The sequence below is a fragment of the Bacillus rossius genome, chromosome 15 (assembly GCF_032445375.1).
Source record: "Bacillus rossius redtenbacheri isolate Brsri chromosome 15, Brsri_v3, whole genome shotgun sequence".
Classification (NCBI taxonomy): domain Eukaryota; kingdom Metazoa; phylum Arthropoda; class Insecta; order Phasmatodea; family Bacillidae; genus Bacillus; species Bacillus rossius.
Genome location: NC_086342.1, coordinates 10433121 through 10456823, shown reverse-complemented (window position 1 = coordinate 10456823; position 23703 = coordinate 10433121). Strand labels below are relative to the sequence as shown.

The following is a 23703-nucleotide window of genomic DNA, read 5'->3' as shown; positions in this document are numbered from 1 at the left end:
TATACGATTTGCATACTTAACTGCGGGGGGGGGGGGGGGGTTAGGAGTAGGAGGGGTACGCATGACATGGTCTGCTGTTTCATTAAAACATACAAGTGGGGGTTCACGAACAAAGGCGCAATTGTATTGTATTCGCAGGTACATACAACCCACGGATTCATCGACCCAAGGATTTTGCACTCGGGGGCGTAATCGACGTATTCTTCTCTACGCGTTCTAGGTCCATGTGCATGATATGAGCGGAAAAAACTTCACACGACATTCACAAAGTTTTCCGTAAAGCATAGCAGTGTCGTTATTGTTACCTCCCATCCGTGTTTTACAGTTGCGATTGTCTCCACAGTTTTTATTCTGAGAGATGAATAGCAAAAAATATAATCTTAGTATGCGGTTGGGTCAGCGAAGTAAAATGCCTCCATCTTCCTCTGTAACTTTACCATTCCTCCTCCTTCACTTTATTCCAGTCTTCTCCTATCTCTTGCTCTATTTTAACTATCTGCTCTTCCTATCTCCTTCTTGACCTGCATGTGTATTTCAACTCCATCATTTTCCTAGGCAGTCTCTCGTTCCCCTTTCTCTCCACGTTCATGGCATTACTTATACGTAATTACGAGGGGGGGAATTTTTTTTGAAAGTAAGTACCGTTTCGGATTTTGGCCGCTGCAGCGCTGCGGTCGGCATGTGTATCCGCATCTGTTGGCGAGTCACATACGCCGTAACGGTAACATTCGGCCGTGTTTACGTTTGTTTGCGAGTGTTTAAAAATGCCTCCGCCGATTGGGAATCCCGCCGACTGTGAGATGCGCGCTGCGATTCGTTTCCTTGGAGCACAGAGGCGTGAAAGTGGCCGAAATTCATCGTCAGTTCAGCGAAGTGTACGGAGAAAACAGCACGACCGATGGAGTGGCACGGAAAATGGGTTAGAGCTTTTAAAGATGGCTGCAGAATGTGCAGCTGACGAGTTTTAAATCAGGCGGCAGACGTTCTATGAGAATGGAATTCAAAAGATGGTTGTACGATACGATAATTGACTTAATATTGATGTGAATAATGTAGTAAAGTAGTTTAAGCCACAGAATTTCATCTATCTATACTATTATAAAACTGTAAATGTCTGTTCGTTTGTTTTTTCGTGCATCATGCAAAAACTACTGGACCTATTTTTATGAACTTTTTTACAAAGGTTTTTGGCTAACTAAAAATATGACTACATATAATTACAGAATTTTAAGACTATTAATTATATATCTTAAACTAATCAAGATAAAGAAAATATGTTCGGTAACCATAATTAAAATATAAAAACATCCAACAAACAATTTAAATTTTGCGAAAAATTCTTCTAAGAGGTAAAAAAGGGGGAAATATATTTTAAAGATAAATAATATAAACTTTTACTTTAATTAGTCGGAATAAATTATAGCGGGGCACAATAATAAACACACGTAAACTACTAACAACATTTTTTATTTTATTTTGCGAAACTCAACTCCTTAGCGATGAAAAAGTGGTAGGTATGTTTTTAAGAATAATAATTTTATATCTCCGAATTTAAAAAAAAGGTAATAAATAAAATTGGGTACCAATAATAAACATACGAAAACTACCAATAACAATTTATATATTCTGCGATATTCAAACCCTCAGGGGTGAAAAATGAAGTAGGCATGCTTTTAAGATTAATAATTATAACCGATAATTTAATTAAGCGTGATAAACGATATTGGTTAAGAATAAATATGTGAATTTTGCGAAACTCAAACTCTAAAGGAGGAAAAAGGGGTGAGTATGTTTTTAAGAATAGTAATTATATCTCCGAATTTAATCAAGCGTAACAAAATATTTTGGGTACCTCCTACTTAAGGCCCCCGCCTAACTGGACCACTCACAAGGAGTGCTGAGATTCAGAAGAAACCACGTGATTTATAAACTGCTCAAGATATCCGAAAACCATTTAAGAATACGCTGAGGGAGGACGGGTAGTTTTGTTTCTGTATTCATTTTTTTTAACTGTATTGTTAGAATAGTAAAAATTGCTAAAATGCGTTTTGATGAGAATAATTTCTACGCATGAAACTACGGGTAGAGATTTTTCAAAGTACTCAAAGGACTTGCATTGCACCTTTACATTAATTTCTCCGCCATATGTAATAATTGCCGCTCCAAGTCTCAAAAGTTGGCACCATGTTCGACGAGAAGACTTCGCGCCAGTCCACACAGTCTTGACGCTTAGAGGCGATACCGCCTCCTTAACACATACACACCCCTGAATTGGCGAGCCCCTAAAGCGGGTGTATACCGTTCGAGGTCATTATTTTAGTTTTACGTTTGACACGTATACACTTTTAGACATTTTGTGTGACCAAACAATATTAAAAAAAATAAACATAGTTTATTTTACTTTATTTTTGCTGTATGGATATAGATACCCAACGAAATAAATAACCAAAACTTTTAGGTTTAAAGGCAATCCTAATGGCTACTGCGTGGTATAATTTAAAATTATGTAAGAATTAAAAAAAATTCTGAAAGAAACTAAACCACATCTCAAAGAAGACAGTAAAATTATTGATTTTACACATGAGAAGTTACGGTTTTAAATTCCATCTCATTTTCCTTATCCATCATACACAAAAACATTAAAAATGCCAATTGGCCAGCTAATTATGCGGAAAAGTATCCGAGACTTCATTTTGTGAAAGTTCAGCCACCTGAAAAGCCGGCACGTTTAACCGTGTGGAACGTAAATTTAAATAATGACCTGGAAAGGGATGTACAGGCTTTAACATCGGCTTTACGAAACCTTCACACACTTTCGTTTATGCCACCTTTTTTTATTTTCTTCTTGTTTTCTTCTTCCAGTATTACTAGTTCCTGCTACTGTAATTACTGTTTCCTTAGTATTACTAGTTGTTTGGAATAGGAAATGATCTGGAGAAAGCCTGAAAAATTTTAAATGTGTTTGAGTTTTACAAATGTTACCAGATTTTTTTTTAAATAAAAGAGTTTATTCATCCGAAATTAAAAAAAAAAATGCAGCAGCGAAATGGAATACAGTCAAGGCTTAACGTCTCATGACATCAGTATCCTTAAAGACAGATGGAGGTTGAATCAGTGAGATGGTGTGGCAACGGAACGCATATTGGAGAGAGATAAAAGGAGCATCCTAAGAAAACCCGCCAACATCCTCCATCACTACCACTCCTTCACTTTTTTATTTTCTTTTCTCCTCTTTCTTCCCGGCCCCGCCGCGTGGTTATCGGCTGTCGGAAGCCTCCCTGGACGTCTAGAGGGTTTAGTCCCCAGAGAGTGTTCCCTCGGCCTCGCAGCGAGAGGGCACTCCGCGCCACTCCACCTCGTCGGCCCCCGAGTCACTGGGAGGCCTCCGGGCGAGATGGCTCGTCCGCCAATCAAACACCGCGGCGCGAACAGGCATGGCCGTGTATCTCCGACAGTACCGCCGACAGTACCGCCGACAGTATCACCAACAGTACCGCCAACAGTACCGCCAACAGTACCTCCGACAGTATCACCAAAAGTACCGCAAACAGTACCTCCGACAGTAACTCCGAAGTATCACCAACAGTACCGCCAACAGTACCTCCGACAGTATCACCAACAGTACCGCCAACAGTACCGCCAACAGTACCTCCGACAGTATCACCAACAGTACCGCCAACAGTACCGCCAACAGTACCTCCGACAGTATCACCAACAGTACCGCCGACAGTATCACCAACAGTACCGCCAACAGTACCGCCAACAGTACCTCCGACAGTATCACCAAAAGTACCGCAAACAGTACCTCCGACAGTAATTCCGAAGTATCACCAACAGTACCGCCAACAGTACCTCCGACAGTATCACCAACAGTACCGCCAACAGTACCGCCAACAGTACCTCCGACAGTATCACCAAAAGTACCGCAAACAGTACCTCCGACAGTAACTCCGAAGTATCACCAACAGTACCGCCAACAGTACCTCCGACAGTATCACCAACAGTACCGCCAACAGTACCTCCGACAGTATCACCAACAGTACCGCCAACAGTACCTCCGACAGTATCACCAAAAGTACCGCAAACAGTACCTCCGACAGTAATTCCGAAGTATCACCAACAGTACCGCAAACAGTACCTCCGACAGTACCTCCGACAGTATCACCAACAGTACCGCCAACAGTACCGCCAACAGTACCTCCGACAGTACCGCCAACAGTATCGCCAACAGTACCTCCGACAGTACCTCCGACAGTACCGCCAACAGTACCGCCAACAGTATCACCAACAGTACCGCCAACAGTACCTCCGACAGTATCACCAACAGTACCTCCGACAGTATCACCAACAGTACCGCCAACAGTACCGCCAACAGTACCGCCAACAGTACCTCCGACAGTACCGCAAACAGTACCTCCGACAGTACCTCCGACAGTATCACCAACAGTACCTGCGACAGTATCACCAACAGTACCGCTAACAGTACCTCCGACAGTATCACCAACAGTACCGCCAACAGTACCTCAAATAGTACCTTCAACAGTTAAAAAGCTATTATAAACCGTAACCTTAATATTTCTGAATATTCGACTACCTTTTCCATGGTTTACAAAAAAAAATTATGCTTGAACGAAACCTAAATTAGAATACGCGCCAATGTTCTTTAATAAACACTCGGTATTATCTCGAAAACAAACGTATTTAACCGTAGTCATGTGTTGTTCAGAAGTTATAAATATCTTTCTTGTAAGGTTACAGAGTTATTTCTTGGCAACTGGTTTTCCAAAAAGGAATCTCTTGTAAAAAGTCCCGAGTCTCTTGGTACGTCGCGGGAACGGAACCACCCCGCTCACTCAAGTGCCGGATCCAACTGCTACCGGCTCGCTGGGGAAATCGGAGATAAGTACGTGCGACGACAACCCCTGTCTCCCAAAACACCCCCCCTCCCCCGGTCCAACTCAGCCCCATCACCCTTCTTACCCACCAGACTCACCCTCCCCTTAAACTATCCCATAGAGATTGACGAGTTCGCACGCGGCTCGCCGGTAGCAGAGCTTCGCCATGACGGCTGTTCCGAAATCAGGAACTGTCTTGTTCTTTCTTGTTCTTTTTTCGTTCTCTTCTGTTTTGGAAAACTATTGTGCTTGTTTCGTCTTTTCGTTTTGTCGTGTTTATGTCTCGTTTCAACTGTTGTGCTGAATTTTTTTGGGTTCAATATTTTTTTGCTATCATCATTTGTGTTTTTTTTTCGTTCTTAGGATATTTCTTTGTTTTTGTTTGTTGATCATATTCCTGTTATGGAATATTATGTGGTGTTTATATCCTGTTGAAAACAGCAATTTGTTTTGCTTAATTTGTGTTTTTGTCTTTTGGGTATTTTTTAGTTTTCTTCCACAGACATACATGTGCTTAGCAATGGCGTATGTCCAAAAGCTTACATCAAGTCATGCACTCCCATTGCACAAATCTTTCAAAGATAAAATCCTCGAAAGCAGCCTGCAAACGAATTTTGAACTACTTCTGCCGCTGCTTCAGCAAAGTAAAAAAAAAAAAAAAAGAAAGAAAAAAATTGTGATCGTGACTTTCAGTACTTGCCAGAGCATGTGTTAACATTTAACCTCCTCGGTAATGGGCGAAATTCACGTGTCCTCATGTTGCAAATACACTTATAGTACGGAACCCGGACATGACGAGCTTGTGATGAATCTGTGCAAGTTGTGTTTTTCAGCTACGTTTCTGGGCGCGAATCACACGTGGTTTCCGCAACCACCGCTAGAATCCGCTGCCGGAGCAGCTACGTCGACTATTGGATCATTTGATTTTGCAGACCGAAATTTTAAAATGTTTAATGGAACGGCTCCAACAAAAGCAATGACTTGAAAGAATACTAAACCCCGGGTTTTGATATGATTTTTCGACAAAGAATTTTCATTAAAAAATACTGCCCATCTTGTTAAAATTAAGTAAACAGTACAAGTTATAGGGTTTCTCTTTGTATTTGTGAACTATGGTTCGCACCATCCGCCACAGATAGCAGCACCGTAGTTACCCATTTAAGTTCTATGGGTAGAGACCGGAAAAATTCGCGAGTTCATTTCGCGATAGGCTAAAATACAAATAGTTATACCTCAGTGCTGCCTCTGCTATTGGCTCACAACTCACCTGTATGTCTCTGAGCCAATGAGAAACACCCAACCATCAAAGCTGTATCGAATCACAGGCTGCTACGTTGGGACGTCTCACAAGACAGCAACCAATGAGAGGTTAAATTTGACCGAGTGTACGTAGAACTATGGAGTTCATCCTACAGGCCATTGAACCCGCGAATTTTTCCGGTCCCTGTCCATCGGACTTCCGTTCCAATCTCTAAATTACTCCTACCAAGAGCTAAGATGCCGAGAGCTAAGATGTAACTCATCAAAAAAGCCTCAATCTTCATCTGTCCCTCAACCATTCCTATTAGTTCACTCAATTTTAGTCTTCCCTTCTTTCTTGAACTTTTTATCTATCTGCTGAAAGACTCGCAAACATTATTTCATCAAGGATCCTGTGAGATCTCACCAAAAAAAATATAACTAATCCCTTCAGAGGTATTTTCGAAACCTGGACGCACTTGTCGTCCTCGTATACACGGTCACGGATATGTCCAGAACAACGATGTCACAACAAGGGGGGAGAGGAAGATCACTTTCTAACACCTAGCTTCGGGGGCATTAGTCCACGGGACATGTTTCACCGTTAGCATAAAGTTAATGTTGCCGTTAGATCACCGTGAATGCCTGCCCACCGGTTTCAGACAACGGCGTTTTAGCGAGGGGGGAAAATGTTTAATTAGCAGGCGTGAGCCAGACAACGGTCCCCCCACCCCTTCTTCTATTCAACCCCTCTTCCCCTTCTCCACATGCTGAACACTAAGAGACATACTATAATATGTCCTCTGTCCTGAAGCCGTAACAACTCGGTAATTATAGGTCTCGCAAGTTGACTGTTGGCCAGAACATTCAAACATGTAGTTATATCAATACACATGCGTCACTAGAGTTTAATTTTCCCCGCTACTTTCCACTGATAGATTTTTTTTTCTCAAAAATATGAACGTCTGAAATTCGAAACAATGGTCAATATAGTGGGCCGGTGATATTTATGTACTTCGGGGGCATAATGCACTATTTAACAAAAAGAACATTTTTCATGAGAGCAGTTTAAATAACTTAATACTGCTTCACTTATTTACTAATTTTTTAAACCCGAAACATAGGAATAATTTTTACATATCGTATATCTCAGTGCTGTATGTCACTAGAAAGAACGTCAAACGATAGTCAAATTTCTGGTTAAAAGTGCATCTTGCCCAAAAGTGGACATAGTGTATTATGCCTCCAAATTTCAGATTTCAGTTTGTTCATACTTCACTATATGCAGCGAATTATTTACAATAATAAAGTATGTAAGCAAAATTTTTAAGCACGATATTAATAACTATGAAACTTAAATTAAAACAGAGAAATAAACATTTAACTATTTGATGATATATCGTTTGGTGGCTTCAAAATAAAATGATTGATGCATCTGATAGAACTTATTTTACACTTATAAATAAGAATGATTGTAATGTAAGCCGTAGAAACACCACTCTCCCACGCAGACACACTTTTTCCGTCCACGAGCGTGATAACATTGTTTAAAAAACAGAACATGGAACTTACAAAGTCGCAATCAGGCCTAGCTCCCACGAAGATCACTTTATCCTGAAATATGACAGAAAATTCGTCTACTCGATGTGTTCCTGAACCTACTGACAGTTATAATAGCGTGAAAAAAACATAAATCAGGGGCGAATCAATTTAGATTCGAACCCTGGAGCCGTCCCTTAAGTCGAATCCAGAAGTTTTATTTTTTGTCGCTCGGGTACTTTACTACTCTGCGAAACAATTTTATTTACGTGTTCACCCGGAAAGTCTTCGGCAACTTTGTTACCAAAATAATTTATCGTAGTTTACAAGTAAAACATTGAACATATTCTAACACATTCCTGTGGCCCTTAATCACGTATCCTATATCATCATTTTAAAACCATAATTTTGGTAAGTCGAGTCGATGTCATCATCAGAGCATAACGAAAATTTGAGTAACGAAGAGAAGTGAAACGCTCAGGACGTTATGAAAAGTGTACCGATCACGAAGAGATTTGTGCAACTACATTGCTATTTGGCGCCGTATTTGTTCGACTTACTCTTCTATGGCGTTCACCAAACAATGGGGCGTGGCAAGGCAGTTTCTGCGAATGCGTCAATATTTTCTTCTTCAGATAATCAATTAGTGCAAACCTGCCAAATTTGCGTTAACTGTTCGAATAAAATTTGCATTGGCTGATGGACCTGTGACGAGTCATAAAATGCAGAAAGCCAATAAAGAAAAATCAAATGAGCCAACCATGTGCAAACCGAACAGAAGGTAGACATTGGCAGCATCTAATGACAACAAAAATATTTGTTTATGTACAAGCACGTGGGGCCTAGTCTACTACCACAAAATAACGAGAGTTTTGTAGAGGTATCTAACAATTAGTTTAATGTACTTATATTTCACTGAAATGTACTATTCAATTTACACTTCTCTGTGTATAGATTTAAGAGAAATTAATTCAAATATTTTCCAAAGAAATACAAACTAAAACAGACATAAAATAATACGCATGGGTGCGTAGCCTCCCACCACGCGCGTTAGAAGCGAAACTTCACAGACTTGGTTGTAGTTCTATGTCAGCTCACTAGCGGCGCTGCGGGCAGCGTTACTACTGCTGCCATCTACGTATCCGGCATGTAACTAGATAGATAAAAATACGACATACAAATTCGCGATTGTATGGGGTTTAGTTGTACCCTACAGATGTTTTCAAAGTTATATAAATGTGAAAATTCAGTTCCTGGTAGTGTAAAGACATCTTAAGAATAATGTGTGTAATTTTTAAATTGACGTATCCGCAGCTGTTATACCTCGCAACACCACATCGGTCGGTTATGCCACAGAAGTGCGAGAGGAACAAACATTGGCACCGAATGTTAATTTTTATTATTAATTTTTTAAATTATATGGACCAGTATTCAATATCACTAAAGTATAAGATTTAAAAGCACACAAACACATATTTTTTTTTTATTTGTATGTAGCCTTTTTTTCCCCTGTCAATTTTCGTTGCATGTGGCGCGCGCATCGTAGAAAATTAATCTTATAATTTTTTTTTCATGACGCACATAAAAAAGTATAAATTCAAAAATATTTTGGTTGTCTGTAAAGTCGGTTTACAGACGATAGTTTAACGTGACAACGTCATAACAAAATATTGATGAAATGATTGCATACTTATATGAATAAAATTGAATAATTTTTATTGAATCATCACTATTTTGTATGGATACAAAGAAGGAGTAAAATGAAATCTACAATTTAATTGATAAATTTACTTTTATTTGCACTCATTAATTCAAATATGTTTATTACTTTAACACAGAGATTATTTTAACTATAACTTTTATACATGTTTGCTATTTAACTTCTTACAATATGACTGTGTTATTCTGTTAAGGATAGGACGATGATAGGAAAAGTAGGAAACGAATGGGAGTGTTTCAAGTTTAATGTGCCTCGAAAAGTCAAATCGATGGTTGTTCGAATCGAGTGGAAGAGAGATTGATGCGGTGCAAGCGTACAATGAGCGTAACGGGACAATGAGCGTAACGGGACAATGAGTCATACTTTTTCGTGCGTGCAGTCGGCGTTCATCGATTTATTAGACGTTGTCACGTCAAAAAAATAGTTATACATGCATGTGGTGATGCTTGTGATTGGAGGACTCACCCTGATGATCCGGTGGTCGTGCATCAGCTTGCTGGTGCACTTGTAGAGGAAGGCGCAGCACATGCCCGACAGCATGAGGCAGAACACCACGAGGATGATGATGATGTTGACCGAGGTGAGCTGCTGCAAGGTCTCGATGGCCGGCTGCGGAACACACGGGCACAGGAGGCGTGACAACCCGCGGGGACTTCATGCTGTGTCGCCGTGATTGTCGTGCTGGGGAAGCCTAAGATGTACATCAAATTATGTCCCTGCCCGAACACGCCCGAATATTCACCTTCGGCCAACCTCGGGTTTATTTATATCCTATATTTATATTTCTCTGTTTATTTTAATGTAGCTATACTAACCTAACTAACCGTCCACAGTGTTTTAATGTAGCTAACCTAACCGACCACTTTTAATATTTGAACTCATTTTTCCTGCGCAAAAATAAAACAAATCCCGAGGTTGGCCGAAGGTGAATATTCGGGCGTGTTCGGGCAGGGACAGAACTTGATGTACATATTAGGCTTCTCGTCGTGCTGTGTCGCCGTGAGTGGCTTGCTGGTGTTTGCAAAAGGGTACGGGGGGGAAGGGGTAGGAGGAAGAAATTACACCAACCCTGAAGTTACAAAGAGGGGAAAAAAAAAATTTTCTGGGCAGGCTGGATTTCTGACTACAGCCTCTAGGGTTGTTTGTTTCATGAACTTCCATCGCGCTCAACGGGGAAGATCGTGTATGAAATACATGACATAATCAAAATTGATGTTGCCTTTTTTTTTGAGGTCAATTCGATAAACCGATAAACGTCTTAATGACTTGATGGTCAAGCGGCCACGCCGTAAAACAAAATTTGCGATACCAAAAAAAAAAAAAACACATGTACTTTGAAGAGGCTTTATTTCAGGTCAATAAATAAATTTGCATTACACAAATCACTACGGCGTCTAACAATAAATAAAATACCTACTTATTTTTTTATTTATAGATGAATTATAATAATATGCCAAACACTTGTGAACCATCTTTGATGCCTTTAGAATGTTACTTTACTTATCATAGGCCTTGTTCATAAGTTATCAATATGCAATAAATAAAAAAAAACAATATTTAACATAAGATTTTTATTTATTTCATAAAAAGATAAAATTTATCTATGGCTCGACTGACTCCGTATCACCATAAGAATCACCATAGAGCGTATCCATGCCCATTCCCCGTCGCTTCTCGCGAGGCGGACGGCTGAGGCTCGCCCGACCGCAAATTCCTCGCCTCGTTCGGGGCTCGTTTTGCCACTGGCTCATTTCTCTCGGCTACTTTCTCCCTCATCCGATACCTACGACACTTTTCTGCATTTTTAATTGTGTCTGCTCGGGCGATTTCACTTGTTTTCTTTCTTTTCTTCAACATAACAATTTTCGCTTAGGCATTTTGCGATTAATGGCTCCATAACCAAAGTTAGTTACTTTATAGTTAGAGACCGGAAAAATTCAAGGATTCATTTCGTGATAGGCTGAAATTCAAACATGTGTACAATTCTGCTGGTTCTGCTATTGGCTCACAGTTTAACTGGAGCTCTGTGGGCCAATGAGAGACTATCGACCAAAGAAGCGTCGAATCACAAGCTGCCCAGTGGAGACGCCTCACAATTTAGTGCCCAATGAAAACACGCGTGTTTACTTGAGAAATGCAGAGGATAATGGAGGCTATCCTAGAGGTCAATGAATCCGCGAATTTTTCCGGTCACTATTTTTAGTCATTCCACTCCTATAGCACTAATCAGCGCTCCCTCACGAGCAACTTAAAAGTTTAAATCACGCAAATCGGAGTTAGAGCTCTCACTGACTTCAATTCGGTGCTTCCCTTCGACGCCCATTACGTCATCACTGCAAATGTTAAACCGGGTCAGTCATACGTAACGACCAAGAGCAAAGTCTTCTCCACTTATATATGTTTAATTCAACTCTGTAGCGTTCATAATTTGGAAATTTTAAGCGGCGTCGGAACCTCAGCCTAAGTGACACCCAACCCCGAGATAATATACATTCTTATTCCTTTCGGAAACTCAAGTTAGAAAAAGAAGAGATCTCTGTGAAGGCAGTATGTGTTATCAAGGGTGATACAAGGTGAGTTGTTACAACAACTAGAATTACAAACCACAAAGGTTGTGATGCATGCTGAGAATGATAATGTAACTGAAAAACTGTTGTTGATGTTAGTTCTTTAATACGAAAAATTCTTTTTGCCCAAAATGTCTGAAATTTCAGAGAGTAGGCACAGTCAAAAGCATGAGCGAACCCATTCCCCAATTTTTGTTGACGAGTGTTGCCATCTTCATGTTGAGGTCGGAAACTTTTCAGAAAACCCTCGAAAACCCTCGTAAGCCAGGATTTTTGGACCTTTGACCCGCATGACGTTGAAATATGACACCACGATTCTATTCTTTACGTAAAAACCCGAAACAATTATTTTTATTAAAATATATTTACAATTTTTTATCATATTGTAAATATACGTTATCAACTCCGGGGTCATAAGTCAAGGTCCATTTAAAAAAAATTAATAAAAATTCAGAAATAATTATTAAACTACATGAAGGAAAACCGCACTTACATCAAACATTACATCCTCGATTCGATTTCCGGAATTGTAATGTAAAATTTAAACATAGCAGTTTGTACAAACATTTCCACTAAACTCTCAAACAATTGAATGTCAAAGCAGCCATCTTGGGATTACCTTATCGTCTGCAAAAGTGCATTACCGTAATATTGGATTATTAATTACTCGCTAGAGCGTACTTAACGCCAATCACTCGTAACGTCCAAAAAATATTTTCCGGCCATATTAGCCCAGTATAAATTTCAGACGTTCGAGATTGATTCGTCTCTAACCATGATGAACTTGCTTCCTTTAGATTCTCTTTTGACAAAAAAGGCGAATGGAAATTCAAACCGATTCGAATCCTCTGGAAACGTTTAAACTTTTAAGAAGAAAAGAGTGGGAAAAAAAAGAGCTATTCGTGACGCTCTTTAGAAAATCCACGTTCGTATTCGTATGATCCACGTCGATGCGCAAATTGTGTTCTTTTCAAATCGCGCAAGAAGGATGGTCTGATTCCCATTCGTACTACAATACACCGTCGCGTTCGCCTCGTTCTTTTCGTACTTCTTTTTTTCTGACACGGCGGTCCTCCTCTTTTTTTTTATCCGCTCTTTCAGCAGAGGGCGGGACCGTTTGCTACTCTTGTCTGTTCGCTGTTCCTCTTTTCCCTCACCCCCCCCCCCCCCCCCTCTAACCCGCCTGTGCAGGACATCTTCTTTTCAACGCTTCATTAAACCCGTGAAATAGAGTTCTTTTACCCTGAGTCTCGCCTGGCCATCAATTCGCAGACACGCGAGATCCATTTGAGAAGGATAATTGCTCGTCGACATCATCCGTGGGGACAATGGAACTTCCCAAAGGTGAAAAAAAAAAGAAGACAAGTGAAAGTAAGCGGGTTAAGAAGACTAAAGAACACAGGTTCTTTAAATGATTCATGAAATGGGGAATATTTATTCGACATAATTTCTTGGACGCACGCCATTGCAGTTTTTTTTTGCATTATTTGTCATAGGAAAAATCCATAAACGAAAAAAAATAAATAAAAAAAATAAACCCACAGGCAAAAAAAGCCTAAATCAGCTGATGTCAAACAGATAAACCCAACGTAAAACCTAAACACGTATTAGGGATAACGCACTGACGACAGCACAGGCAAACACATTCAAACTTAAATATCAGACAGCAAAAGAATTTCGTGGAAGGAATTTAGTCTTGAAAATAATAACAGCACAGACGAACCCAGTGGGCTAATAGTGACGAGACAGTTTAAACAAAAACAGTAAATACAGACAGACTACAAAACGTGGAAAACGCAGCAAAAATACGAACACACCGATGAAGATAAATAGATATTATGGACAATACAACGACAACAACATAAACAAAATCTACTGTGTTGTTCGTCTGTGCTGACGTTGTTGTGTTGTCCATAATACATATATGTAGTGATAAATTCGCGAGAATTACAATTAAATAAAGAAAAACCGTGAAGATGCAGTAACCTTAATGTTTCTATTATTTTCCTTGTTTTTACACCATTTACAGGAAATCAATACATTAATCAGAAAAGCAAGATTGCGTGCGAGTACTAATAGTTTAAAAGTAACACACGTCACTATATAATCAATTACACATTAAAATAAGTTGATTATTTTAAATTATTTTTTTTAAACTACAATTATTAAACTTTTGTGTTAGTTAAAGCTTTCGATGAGGAACATAAATGAATCTCTTCAACGTGAAGGTCATGAAAGAGACAGTTGAGCAGAGTGGTGGTGGTGGGGGGACATGTGAGCTGGCTGAAACATCCGTTACGCTTCCCGCACCGTGATGCTGTCACATTTGGGGGGGGGGGGGGGGGGGGGGAGGGGGAACGAAACCAGCGGCAAGGATCGCGCTTCACAGGATAAGGGGGAAGGGGTGATATGGGAAAAGGGGTGATATGGGAAAAGGGGAGATAAGGGTGAAGGGGTGAGATAAGGGTGAAGGGGTGAGAGGGTGTTGGGTGATAAGGGTTAGGGGTGATTAGGGGAGAAGGGGTGAAAAAGGAAAATTGGAGACAATAAAGTAAGGTTGATAAGGGGTGAAGGGGTTAAGGGGGAAGGGGGTTATAAGGGGGAATGGTTGATAAGGGGTAAGGGGATGAGAAGAAGGAATGTTATTGGAAAAGGGGGGGGGGGGGGGGTCGTTTACACTCGCGCCAACTGCCTGCTCTACCAGAGCGTAAATCCGCCCACGTCACACGCCCGTCAAAACTGTGGTCGCGGCGAGATCAAAGCGACCACGTCATCGCTCGAAACTCTTGCGCGTGTACGCACCCACGTGCTGTTCGCTCTGCGGTTTGCAGCGTTATGTATGACGGACCGAGGGTTTGTGTGGGGGTGCGGGGGAGGGGGGTGGAGGAGTAGTAGGGGGAAGCACCTACCGAATCGATCACTCATTCTGTCGTACATCAGTCCAATGACGTTAACATCGTTAACAGGTTTTTGTCCGCGTGCGATCAGGTTTCATTTCGTTTCAAAGGGTAAGGTTTCATAATTAATTCATATATTAAAAACAGCGGTTAAAATTTTTGATGTAGAGTAATTTCGTAACTGGAACGGAAATGTGTAACCATGGCGCTGCCAAAGTTCACAAAGCTAAAGGAAAACTTTACAGGATTAACTTTTTAATGAATTTGATCAATATGGGAAGTATTTTGATAAATAGGTTAGTATGTTTTCAATTTTTTTTCTTCGTTTTTATCGGAGCAGTTTCATATACAGTTTAAAATTTCACTCTGCAAATCGAATGATTTGATAGTCGACGCTGCTGCTCTTACCGCAAATTCTAGCGGCGGGTGCGGGAAGTTCGTGCGATTTGCGTGAATACATGTAGTTTAAAACACAATTAGCCTATGTTAATCACGCTTGGCTTTATTTTAAATAATTGTAGGTTAAATTTGGTGAACGGGTTTCGCATTATAACTGTATTTGTAACACGAGAACACATGTATTCCCTCGTTACCGAAGTCAGATGTTTTAACGTCACTGTCAAGTACTAAAAGACTACCTCACACGTTTTTTAAAATTTTTTGTACTTTTTTATTTTTTGTGCGTTTTATTTTTATTTTCAGTATGTAGGTAGTTTATATACCGCACGTATCATAAACATATTAGAAGCACTCACGCATAAGCTTGCTTTAATGAGTTTCAAATTTCCTTAAAAATTTATTGTGACTAAAAGAAGGAAGTAATAATAGATATGAATAAAAATGTTGGATTCAATTCAACTCAATTTTTATTTATCAAATCGGAAACTCAAAGCTTATCCTTTACGTTCTGTCTCACTCATTTTCATGGCTATTATGTGATATATTTTCCTATTAAACTCACCACGATAGCATAACCAAAATAAATATAATTATTGACCTGTTTATGTACAACTGTGTGGAGGTTGGCTTGATAATATAAATTACACAAGTTTTGCGGGACTCGATCCATAGTCAAAGATCGAGAACCATAATGGTATGGGAAACTTGCCGACTATCTTATCTAGTTACAAAGGATAAGTTTTCTAACGAATCCGAGACATGAAATAATACTTCGAAACTTAAAGTTTAACTCGGTCTAATCTGCGTCACATTTTCCCTCGTGCCATTAACTCAAGCGCTTCGTTGAACAACCTACCGCGTTAGTTATCACGTTCTAATGTCTCGCGTGTGATAATTTCAAGAATGTCACGTCATTTTCATTCCTGACAGCTAATTAAGCAGCTTCGAGAACGCAGCTGTCGCGGAAGGAGTGATAGTAACTCGACTCTGATAGTAAAAAGAGAATTTCACAAATTGCTTGTCGTCCGAAAAACTCCCATCGGCTTTAAAGGATATCTTCAAATATGACGCCGTAATTTATTTCCTCGGCAAACTAGGGGGGCTTAGGAAAACCTGAAGATGTAATTAAAACGGGAAAGAAGTTGCGATGATTAATTTGGGACGTCGTCCCGGTGACAAATTTGTTTGGAATAGAAATAATTGCAACTGAACTTGCGGAGGCAACAGAATTTAAAGTTTTTGTGAAAGTTGAAGGTTGAAAGGTACGACTGTATGATTATTTTTGATGCTAAACAAAGCGTAACTTTTAATTGCGTAATTAAAACGAAAATTAGTAAGAGCGATAAAAAAAATCTTCCATACACCACGCATAAAAGATTAGTGCATTGACCGAGCTACGCATTTAAAAAGATTGGTCATTATCGGACTTGATTTGGTACACACACTTACTATCCAAAGATGCAACAAATTATTGGTGTTTAAAATACCAGCATAGTCTAAAACTACCACCACGGTGCGAATTGTGTTTTTAACTACATTTCTGAACGCGAATCACATGTGGTCTATGCACCCACCGCTAGAATTCGCTGCTGAAGTGGAGCTACTGCGTCGACTATTGAATAATTTGATTAGCAGAACGAAATTTAAAAATAAATAATAAAACGGCTCCGATAGAAGTGTAAAATACTTGAAAAAAATACTAAACCCCGGAATTTCGACAGGGAATTTCATTAAAATGCTGTCAATCACGTTAAAATTAGTTGAACAGTTAATAACAGAGTTTCCCTTTGGCTTTGCGAACTTTGACAGAGATAGCAACACCTTGTTTTCTCACATTTCCGTTCCATGCAACTTAACGTTCCATTGACGAAATTACTTCAATCAAATACGTACACCGAGAGCTAAGATGTAACGCATCAAAAATCCCCGCGTTATAATTGCAGCTCCTGTTATCAGGTATTTGCAAACCGTGAGATGGAATACGTACTATGGGAAGTTTATAGAACGTTAAGAGTATGCATCGCTGACACCGTGACCATTTTGTTATGGTGCTATTATCTTGTCTCGTGTAGTGTGTAACAAAATTTGATAGTTCTCCCGAGTGCGAACCGGTGGTGTGAATTTACAAACAGCAACATTTATGGTTTTGTTTACGAACATTTAGACCAGATGACGTGAGTTACGAACACTGTTAAGACAGAACAGCAGTCAGTAGTTACAGAAGGATGACCATTTTCTTTGTAATACTTTTGAGAACTGTCAGTTTTATACAAGTTACATGACATAGGTTATATCATCGCAAAAAAAAAAAACTGCGTAATTTATTTATCCACAGATGTCACACTGCGTAGAATATGGAACGAGTGTGTATGTTGGTCATCCACACACGTTATATGCACACTCCTAGAAAGACAAAATCTATTCTGTGGAGTCCACGTGCGTCGAAGTGAAACATTTTGCTCATTAATTATACATAGATAACCATTACCAGTATTTTTTTATTGAACAAGATATAATAATTGAGAATATTAAGAATGCAGGTATGATCTAAATTGAAAAAAAAAAACACCTTTCTCCGTGCCCTGTTCACTGGCACTTTTTGACGCCTCTTTTGGCGGTTTATTCTCTCGCTGCCTTTGATAATACCTCTTATATACTTCTGAACTTTTATCATTTTTAAGCATGAGATTAAAACTACAATCGAACATAAATGACACTTAAGTTTCTTCCACAAGTCTATAAGTAATTTTGACATTTCAAATCACAGTGTTCACATACCTAAAATAAATTACACTTATTAAGCAAACCTCTTAAGTCTATACGTCTTCTTTACATTTTCAATCACACTATTCACATAAAATTGAATGATACTTATAACGTTAATTGCACAAATCAATAACTATTTTTCACAGGAATAAATAGGTTGTAGATAATTTTAATAAAATAAAAGAACAATGGTACCGTCAATCGTTAGCCGTTACGAAAACTGAGGAGTAGACAAACACAAGCAGCGTTACGAGAATTCCGTAGCATCACTGCTGCGTCAGTTCTACCTCTCCCCTGCCGTCTCCCTTCCGGCAGTTACAACTAGCATACAGCATGCTACACTACGAACCTATTCCCTCCCTTGTCTTCCCATTCGACCGCTAGCGCATGCGTTGGAGTGGCGTCGCCGCTGACGCACTCTCCTCCTCTACCGGTTCCCCCACCACGTACCTAACTATTCCCCTCGTGCGATCGGAATTTTCGTAACGCTCAAAAATTGTAGTCTATTAATCAAAGAAATTGCACTTCAAAAATTTTGGTATGGAAGTTTCTAGCTAAGACATTGTGTTAACATATTTCCTACGTATTACTAATGTCTCTCTTATATTCAGTTATTTTAAAAAAATGGCGAATACATAACAGAAAATAAACTGCATATTTATGGTTAGTTTCTAATTCAATGTATATGTAAAAAAAACTTACATTTCACTTTAAGAGCATTATAAAAAACACTATTTTCGGACACTGGAAAGATTTATACTGTTCGCCAAAAATTGTGCTACTCCGTGTCATATGAACTATTTACATATCTTTTTATCCCGCACCTTGTCTCTACGACTGACATTCATTAGACTACGAATTCACTGCATGTCCCGCTAGTCGGTCGTTGTTAAAAAAAACAGAGGACCATTGGCTGTGTTCAGAATTTTTTCTTAGTCCAATGGGACAGACTCATTAGGAGTGGCGTTAGAGTGCAGACATTTATTTTTCTGTGCTGTTACAAACACTATTCTTTGACGAGCGCCAACATCAAAAATGAAAATGAAAAATTAATTGTCGATTCTAATCATTTTTCATTACAGTATAATATCTTTAGACGTCTTTAGTATAACGTGTTACAAAAGTAATTGAATAAAAATACCATCAATTATTTTATATATTTTTTATTTGTTGTGTTTATGTATAACGTTAATCTAATTGCAATAGAACCTAATCATTTTAATTTATCTTCGTGCAGACTTGTTTACAGCCATTTCAAATTTATTTATTTATTTCTGAGACCTTTAGAAAGTGCTCAAAAATGTTGCCTACCCAAACATTAAAAAATATATTTTCAACTAAAAATGTGATTAAGCAGTTATTTTGATGACAATCACTAAACAATTAAATTGTGATACCGCTAGAATTTTAAGGAATGCATTATGATTTAGTAAGCAGGAAAAGCTGGCAAAAATGTTGAAGTTTATGCCCTTTTTGTTAAGTAAGGGAAATGAAGGAACACGATAAATTCGCTGGATGTCGTAATAATTTAACCCTGTTATCAATTTTATTTTTTTTTTTGTTCACCGAGTTGCATGCATCGTGATCAAAACTTCACCGCACTGCCGTGCCCGGCGGGTTGTACAAATATGGCCTCGCTACAAGCACAGTCGGCGAACGTTGCCAGGAATGGAAACGGCAGCAGAAGTGGTGGGGGTAAGAGTAAACGTTCGCAGGAGAGAGTTAACCTGTTACGGGCTGTAGCTGGGAGAGGGGGAGAGAGGTCTGTTTATAAGGGCGAGAGAACGGGTGGGTGGAACTAACTCCCTCCCCCCCTTACCTTATCCATCTCTACCCCTTCCACTTCAACCCCTAAACCATCGCCCAAGACGGATGGTGATGCATTACCCGAGCGACATTTTCAGTTATGCTGTACGCCGAGCGGGCGAATACAAATTGGTATTATTTCCTCTGGGCTCTGGTTTCTTCCGCCAAACCTCCCCCCCCCCCCTCTCTAGATTCTACAACCCCTTACGTGAAGCCGAGAGCTTGCTCCCTACATTTCCCCATCCCTTATTGCCCCCTGGTACAAGAATCACGTGTCTCCCTTCACCCCTACCCCTACCTTTTTTTTTTTCCAACGACGGGTTTATCAAGCCAGTTTGAAAAATGCCCACGGAAATTTAGGGTAAGTAAGGGGGGGGGGGGGCGAGTTTTGGAGCGGTAGTTGGCCAGGGACGTGAAAGAGCAGGGAGGGAAATCCTTTTTCCCCCCTTCTCGCAAAGTTGGCAAAAGTGTGTGTGTGTGTGTGGGGGGGGGGGGGGGGGAGAAAATGGCTTGCGGAACCTCTTTACCATTCCTGACCCTGTAATGGTTGTTGGGGGGTGAATATGGTGAGGGGGAGGGAGGGTTGAAAAATGTGGGCAAGGACGAGAACTCGTTCCGATGATTCATGCGCCCTTCATGTCCCTCGGATATCCCGGGGTCACTTATCCAAGCGGGGGAAGTGAATGTCAGACTTCAAACACGCGAAAGCCGTTGTGTCCGGCGGCAGTAATTTCCCGTCTCTTTCCCAAATGGTTTCCTGACACACGAAGTGTGACCCTTTAAGAGGCCACTCCAGTGTTTCAGGGGCACTACGCAACCCGCGTTAACCTCGTAAGATTCAATGCTATTTTCATTTTGCTTATAACTAATTAACTAATATAGATTTCGAAATGATGCTTGCTTTATATGTAAGACAACGATGCTCTTATCAAAGCCCCTTTCTTCAAAAATGTGCATAAATTATGGTTTAAACCTAGACAATACACTTATTCAAATTAGTAAAGATTTTTGCACCTCCTACTCCTTTATTTATTACATGACGGCTTATTACAAAACAGCATCAAGTATTTTCGCATCGATTAAATTGGTTTTGCTCCGCCAAGGAGATAACTTAATATAACCAAAAAAAATACGTATTAACTAAAAGAAACTTTGTATGAGAACCTCATTTCCGATTTTTTATTTGTTATAGTTATGGGCCCGCCCAACAGATAGCGACACATGCCGCGTGAAACATGGTTTCAGTTTCCACTGTTAGAGTCGCACTTCTCTATTTCCCTCCTTGTTCTGTGCCTGAGACGCAGCTGGCTGTGTTTTACTCTCGTTGCGAACATAGCGAACACAGCTTTTGTGTGGCCGGTGACACCTGAGACGCAGTTGGCTGTTTTTTACTCTCGTAGCGAACGTAGCGAACACAGCGAGTACAGCTTTTGTGTGGCCGGTGACACCCGAGACGCAGCTGGCTGTGTTTTACTCTCGTAGCGAACATAGCGAACACAGCTTTTGTGTGGCCGGTGACACCTGAGACGCAGTTGGCTGTTTTTTACTCTCGTAGCGAACATAGCGAACACAGCTTTTGTGTGGCCGGTGACACCTGAAACGCAGTTGGCTGTTTTTTACTCTCGTAGCGAACGTAGCGAACACAGCGAGTACAGCTTTTGTGTGGCCGGTGACACCCGAGACGCAGCTGGCTGTGTTTTACTCTCGTAGCGAACATAGCGAACACAGCTTTTGTGTGGCCGGTGACACCTGAGACGCAGTTGGCTGTTTTTTTACTCTCGTAGCGAACGTAGCGAACACAGCGAGTACAGCTTTTGTGTGGCCGGTGACACCCGAGACGCAGCTGGCTGTGTTTTACTCTCGTAGCGAACATAGCGAACACAGCTTTTGTGTGGCCGGTGACACCTGAGACGCAGTTGGCTGTTTTTTACTCTCGTAGCGAACATAGCGAAAACAGCTTTTGTGTGGCCGGTGACACCTGAGACGCAGTTGGCTGTTTTTTACTCTCGTAGCGAACATAGCGAAAACAGCTTTTGTGTGGCCGGTGACACCTGAGACGCAGTTGGCTGTTTTTTTACTCTCGTAGCGAACGTAGCGAACACAGCGAGTACAGCTTTTGTGTGGCCGGTGACACCCGAGACGCAGCTGGCTGTGTTTTACTCTCGTAGCGAACATAGCGAACACAGCTTTTGTGTGGCCGGTGACACCTGAGACGCAGTTGGCTGTTTTTTTACTCTCGTAGCGAACGTAGCGAACACAGCGAGTACAGCTTTTGTGTGGCCGGTGACACCCGAGACGCAGCTGGCTGTGTTTTACTCTCGTAGCGAACATAGCGAACACAGCTTTTGTGTGGCCGGTGACACCTGAGACGCAGTTGGCTGTTTTTTTACTCTCGTAGCGAACGTAGCGAACACAGCGAGTACAGCTTTTGTGTGGCCGGTGACACCCGAGACGCAGCTGGCTGTGTTTTACTCTCGTAGCGAACACAGCGAACACAGCTTTTGTGTGGCCGGTGACACCTGAGACGCAGTTGGCTGTTTTTTACTCTCGTAGCGAACATAGCGAAAACAGCTTTTGTGTGGCCGGTGACACATGAGACGCAGTTAGCTGTGTTTTACTCTCGTAGCGAACATAGCGAACACAACTTTCGTGTGGCCAGTGACACCTGAGACGCAGCTGGCTGTGTTTTACCCTCGTAGCGAACATAGCGAACACAACTTTCGTGTGGCCAGTGACACCTGAGACGCAGCTGGCTGTGTTTTACTCTCGTAGCGAACATAGCGAACATAGCGAACATAGCGAACACAGCGAACACAGCCGATGGCCTCTCACCTTGCACAGCTTCTCCTCCTCGTCCCAGTTGAAGCGGCAGTTGCTGTTGCCGTTGCACGTGAGCGTGGCCATGATGCACGTGTCGTCCTGGCAGTCGAACTCATCCGCCTTGCAGCCTGCAAACAAACCCGCGCGGCGCCCTCTTGTCAGCGGCCCCGGGAACCACCAAACACACTGTACCTACATTTCAAAACATTCCGAAACCTCTTGCAACGAAGCTTCCGAGCTAAAAATTTACGGTCAAACATGGAGTAGGACCAGGGCCGGCGCGTCCACACAGGCGAACTAGGCAACCGCCTAGGGCGCCAAGTAGCTGGGCGCGGCGCAGCACGACACATAACAGCTCATATGACATGTTTAACGATTATTGAAACTAGTTGAAAATGGATTCTTGTAACAGTTTGGAATGTTTATATTGATATAAGTAATTATTTAAAGCCCACGGTGACCTGTTTATGATTTGTAATAAGTAAAAAATAAAAAAATAAAAAAAAACACCATGCTTACATTTGATTGTTGACAAAATCTTAGGCTTACGTGATGTATTTTGAGGCAAGGATTTTTTTTTGGGTGTCCGGCCCGGGGGGGGGGTGGGGGGGCATTAAGGTTTTTTCGCCTAGGGCGCCAATTTACCTTGCACCGGCCCTGAGTAGGACTTGAAGCTTTTGGCCACTTGTTGAAGTCAACTCTTGTTGAACTGGCGTGATAATCACGCCAGTTGTACTCGCCAGCGTGAGATAATAAGTTATTTCCTCGCGGTGCTTACAGACTAGAGCCTTTTAGCAAATACGTGGTCTCAACAAGGTATAGAAGGTCCGGGAGGTATGATTTATACCTTGACATGCCAAAAAAAAAAAACTGGGCCAAATAGAACAAAATTAGAATTAGAGCAAAAATATGTAAAAATCCCAAAAGGGCGGGGTCTAGACCCTCTTAAGGCCTGAGACGTAACTAGACTTTTTTTTCTCCCGGAGCAATAACTCATCTTGGAATCCCCCCCCTTTTTTTTTCTCTTCAAACCAACCATTTCAAAAACTTTTCCC

General features: G+C 40.8%; 1 protein-coding gene across 1 annotated transcript in view; it reads right to left on the bottom strand.

Moving 5' to 3' along the window:
• LOC134539720 (membrane frizzled-related protein) overlaps nt 1-23703 on the bottom strand; it is a 529102-nt gene that overhangs the window by 30946 nt on the left and 474453 nt on the right. Inside the window, exons 7-8 of the mRNA XM_063381959.1 lie at nt 22661-22776; nt 9859-10002 (exon numbers count right to left, since the gene is read on the bottom strand). Coding sequence (XP_063238029.1) covers nt 9859-10002; nt 22661-22776 — 260 coding nt within the window. The remainder of the gene's footprint in view (nt 1-9858; nt 10003-22660; nt 22777-23703) is intronic.